The sequence below is a fragment of the Odontomachus brunneus genome, unplaced genomic scaffold (genome assembly GCF_010583005.1).
Source record: "Odontomachus brunneus isolate Ranch 3 - 2012 unplaced genomic scaffold, Obru_v1 Obru_scaffold_063, whole genome shotgun sequence".
Taxonomy (NCBI): Eukaryota; Metazoa; Arthropoda; class Insecta; order Hymenoptera; family Formicidae; genus Odontomachus; species Odontomachus brunneus.
In genome coordinates this window covers 1076337-1080988 of record NW_022639513.1, presented here as the reverse complement: position 1 = coordinate 1080988, position 4652 = coordinate 1076337, and the positions used below count along the sequence as shown (strand labels likewise).

Below are 4652 nucleotides of genomic sequence, written 5' to 3'. Positions count from 1 at the left end.
ACACGGGCTTGGGACCGGCTGTGGCAGAATTATGTTTCTTTTTTTTTATTTTTTTATTTTTTTTTATTTTTGATTGTTTTTGTTTTTTTTTATTTTTTTTTTTTCATTTTTTTTTTTTTTTTTTTTTGTTTTTTTTTTTTTTTTTTTTTTTAGTTGAATCGCGATTGCAAATGTCACGTTAGGTCTGTTCTTTTTAGCTGAATTGTCTGAACTGGTGCAGATTGGTGCAATAAGTTAGAGTAAAAAAAATATATATTCGTCTCGCTCCAACTTGTTACACAGTGTACACCAGTTCAGATAATTCAGCTGAAAAGAACAGATCTATATATCATAATTCAGTTAACAAACTTGTATCTAAAGAGAACCGAATATGAGACAAGAGTTTCAGGTGGCGATTATCGATACAAGCCCAAAGTGCGGCTCATAAGCCTTTTGACTGACTTCCAGTCGCATTAAGAGGCACTTTCATCGATCAAAGAGAGTTCAGATTAAGTTCTCTCGCGTTTTCGTAATCGTATCCGCCGACTTCGCGACGAGCGTCGCTCAAATTCCGCCACGTAAAAGTAATTTGATGCCCCGCGATAATGATGCGATAGCGCATCGATAAGGCATCTCCGCGATAGCTAAGACACGAAGGTGGCAATCAAGGTTACAGGGGGAGGGAGGTTGTACCGTAAACCCGTGTCCTTCGTGAGCTCGCAGCTGCCGCGTAAAATTCCGATTACACGATCACGTCACTTACTTATGTCACCGTCTTCGCCGAGTCACGGGTTTACGGGGGAGGCTCGATACGGGGGAGGGTGAGTGATGCCCGAGTGGCTTCAGTCGTGTGTCGCACTGCCATCGGACTGAACTGCGATGCTAAAGTGCACTCAGGGGGACAGACAGGGAGGGGTGTCGCGTTAATGGCATAAATTTCGCTCTTTAATCGTGCGGTTGTGACATCGTCGCAAATTACCCGGACACTTTGTGACGCCTCCGCCGCCGCCGCCGGCAGGCACGTCCATGTCCATTCGTAGTCCATCGAAGCGCATGCACGTTCCTCGTTCGGGGGTGCACTGGCTTTTTTTACGACAGCCAGGGTACGTGCCGCGAGAGAACTCGTCCTTCTCTCTCCCGATGGGCCATGTCGCAGGTGTGTCACCCGCACCGCAAATGGACCGCGAGAATACCGACACTACGGCGAACAGCTCTGAGATTCCACGCTTCAGGGCGAACGGACACGGCACTTTCGAAACTGATAGTCGGCGACTTTCGATCCGCTAGACTGACCGAGCGATTAATCTATCCTCTCGTCGTATACGCCTTCGGATTTATACATGGAGAGAATTAGATTTGTTTATTTGTCTAGAGGTTTTTATATATTCTTGTTCTCTTTATTCGTTGAATATCAACACAGGAAACATTGTCTTTAAAGTTTTTTTTATATATAAATTCTTTTCAATTTTATTATACATTTTTAGTAGTGCAGGAATATACTGTCAGTATAAGGTCTATCTTGCAACTAAATAACATACACTGTGTGTGTGAGAGAAAAAATATGAAGAAAATAAAGAAATAATTATTCGAGTACTAGTAACATATTTTTTAAATATAAACTCTTTTGTTTAAATAGAATAGAAAATTGCTGTCATAAAAAGCTAAGAAATGTATATTTTCTCACTTGAAAAAAATTGTTGCTTAATATAAAAATATGCATACATCAGTACGAGTAAATGTGTTATTAGTACACATCAAATGAGAGAATTTTTTACTTTATCTTTTCTCAGTGCAGTAAATTTCGCTGAAATCATAATCTTTTAATGTATAACACATTTTAATTCTTGAGGTATAATTTCATAATTAAATAGAAACCCTACTTAACCTGCTACTTATATTTCCTAAAATATAAGTAGCACATACGAAATAAGAGGATAATAAATGACCGCAAAATATTGATCTATTTCCCGGTTGCAAAATTCTATAGTAATTTTCATCAAAAATTCTCTCCCTGTAGACACGTTTCAAATCGATACGTTATCATCCGCATTATTGGTTCATCCACTCGGATTGTTACTTGATTAAGGTAATTTATGCGACTCGCTGAGCGGCAAAAGTGCAACGATGTAATTATCGGGTGATAATAATAATATTAATAACAGGCACAGTCAGTTAATTTTACGAGCCGAGGAGGTCGTTCGACATGTTGCGAGATCCTGACTCGGTCATCATTCTGTCATCGTCCACCGCCGACTACACTATTCACAGAGAGTGCCGTGTCCGACGAGAATCACCGAGGACGAATCTCTCGGCGATGCATTTCTAGTTTGCGTTGCCCTACCCGGCGGCTCTCAATGAGAGCCTCTCTCAGCAAAAGGCGGGGGTACCTTCTGTCGCATTCTGGAGTCTCATGGTTCGCAAACGCGCGGACACTTGGCGAACTACCACGGGCGACAGAGTCGCGTTGGCTCGAGGCAGAGGGCTGCTTTTTAATGGGGCACGCGCGCGAAAAAGATATTTGGGAAGTCGCGTGTACATCGGAGGCGAATGTCCACTCGCGTCCGTTGCAAAAAGTGTTGGTCGATCGATAGCTTGCAAACTGCCATAATTCGCAGTTACCTCGACGCGAAATCGCTTCTTGCCGGCGGTCCGACGTCGAGGTACGTTTTTAACGTACTTCGGTAGCGCGCGTGGATAAGAAGGCGGTCGCGTGTTCCTCGCGAAGAGCAGACCGGAAAATGGAACTTTCGCTACGTTGCAGCGATTCGTTTCGCCTTGCACTTTGTTGCAGCGCGGAGAACCTCGGCAACGCGAGCACGTGACTATTTCCATTCGCGCGCCGAAACTCGCGAAACTATCGCGCATCTATCGCGCCGTGTTCTTTTCGCTTCCTCTCGCGAAAGTTTCGTTACTTGCGCCGATAAAACTCGGGCGAAACGGTTATCAGTTACGAGCCGGCAAGTCCACCACCACCACCGGACGCTTTAATAGACCTCTTCGTTTAAAGATTAAAAACTTGCTTGATTAACGGCGTTTAGCGCGCACTTCGTTAGCAATTGAAATATTCTTCGGGTCGCCGTGGAGGCAGAGTGACGTCAATTAACTGCCGCGCCGGGGGGAGGGGTGAGAGAGAAAGAGAGAGAAAATTATTCGAGTACGCCTTCAGAATTCTTAATGGCTTCGGGGAAGCAGGGGGGAAGGGAAGGGCATCGTGTGCCCGATTCGCGGCCTTTGCCGGGATGATACAAGTACGTCTGTCGATTAAGCACTTCGCCGAGGAGAAAAGCCGGACGGTTTCTCCCTGTAACTTGGCCGGGCTCTCGCCAATCGTATCACGACCGCGCGGGAGAATCTCAAAGTCGAAACTTTTCAACCGAATAACCGACCGATCTCTCGTTGAATAGCTCGCGATCTCTCACGGCGCGACTCTGCGAGGTTCCGCAGCACTCTCTGCAAGGCAGAGTGAGACATTCCATTTTCGCGCGATTCCCGTAACTCTCGACTTGCCAATATTTTTCTCGCCCGCTCCAGCAGTAGTCGATCCTCCACCTCGTCGACGAGATGTCGCGTGAGATGGTAGAGATGAAGAAGAAGCTTAGAAAGGAAGAGAGAAAGTATGGGTCGTTTAACAAACGCGCAAAGCGGAAAACGCGGGGGGTAGAAAAGAGGAGAGGGAGGTCGTTAGGAGATTAAGCCGCGAATTAATCCAGCCGTCAGACGTGATGTCTAACTTGGTTGATGGTTTGTGCCCTGGCCCCGCCCCAACCCCGGCGTTGCCCCCCTGGCGTTGCCCTGCCGTTGCCCTGCCGTTGCCCTGCCCGGAACGACGGACCCCGACTCAATCGGCAAATGGACCACCACGACCCTACCAACAATCGACAACAACCACCAACCAACCACCAATGAACCAACCACCAACCACCACGGCCCGACAGTACAAAGCCTCAATCATTGTACCCGATTGCCCCGGACCCGAACGGTAATGACCAACACCAACTACTTAATGTTCTTATTTTTCTTTGTCTCTAATTACGAAGTACCTAAGGCGCCTGAGAAGCCTGGTGAACAACGGATCTCTCTTTCTGTATTACTCTGTACACACCACTCTTTCCACTTCTCTCTCTCCCTCTCTCTCTCTCTCTCTCTCTCTCTCTCTCTTTCCTCTTTCTCTCTCTCCTTCTCTTTGAATCTACTCTATTATTTGTTGTTCTCTTTCTTTTATTTCTTCTGTTTCTTTTCTTCTTCCATCTATCTGTTTAACTACCTCCATCTGTTTGTTAAAAAAAAAATCTGTCTGTCTGTCCACCTTGACTCTCTCTCTCTCTCTCTCTCTCTCTCTCTCTCTTTCTACTCTTTCCTCTCTTTCTGTACCTGTCTATTTCTGTCGACCTCTTCTTCGTCACTGTACTGTCTCTTCTTTCCGCCGACGTGTTAACGCGACGACTATTCACGCGCTCTTACGTTGTCTACTTCCGCATTTCTCTTCGTTTCATTTCTCGGCCGCGTTTCGTTGCTCGAGTGCGTGCCTCATCGTCGTGAAACAGAATAATGAAGCGCGCCGGATGCGGAGGGAAATAAGAGAACCCGGAGACACAGGTTGGTCGATCAATCGCGTTGCACTTCATCGATCTATTGTCACGGGAAACTCGTCTTTTTTTTTTTTTTTTTTTTTT

The 4652-nt window shown here is 45.8% G+C and overlaps 1 protein-coding gene across 11 annotated transcripts in view; it reads left to right on the top strand.

Moving 5' to 3' along the window:
• The window catches only part of LOC116846335 (heterogeneous nuclear ribonucleoprotein K), a 137744-nt gene that overhangs the window by 78553 nt on the left and 54539 nt on the right, over positions 1-4652 (top strand). For all 11 annotated transcript variants that reach the window (XM_032820033.1, XM_032820040.1, XM_032820029.1 and 8 more), the window contains one exon: positions 3915-3958. In XM_032820033.1, coding sequence (XP_032675924.1) covers positions 3915-3958 — 44 coding nt within the window. The remainder of the gene's footprint in view (positions 1-3914; positions 3959-4652) is intronic.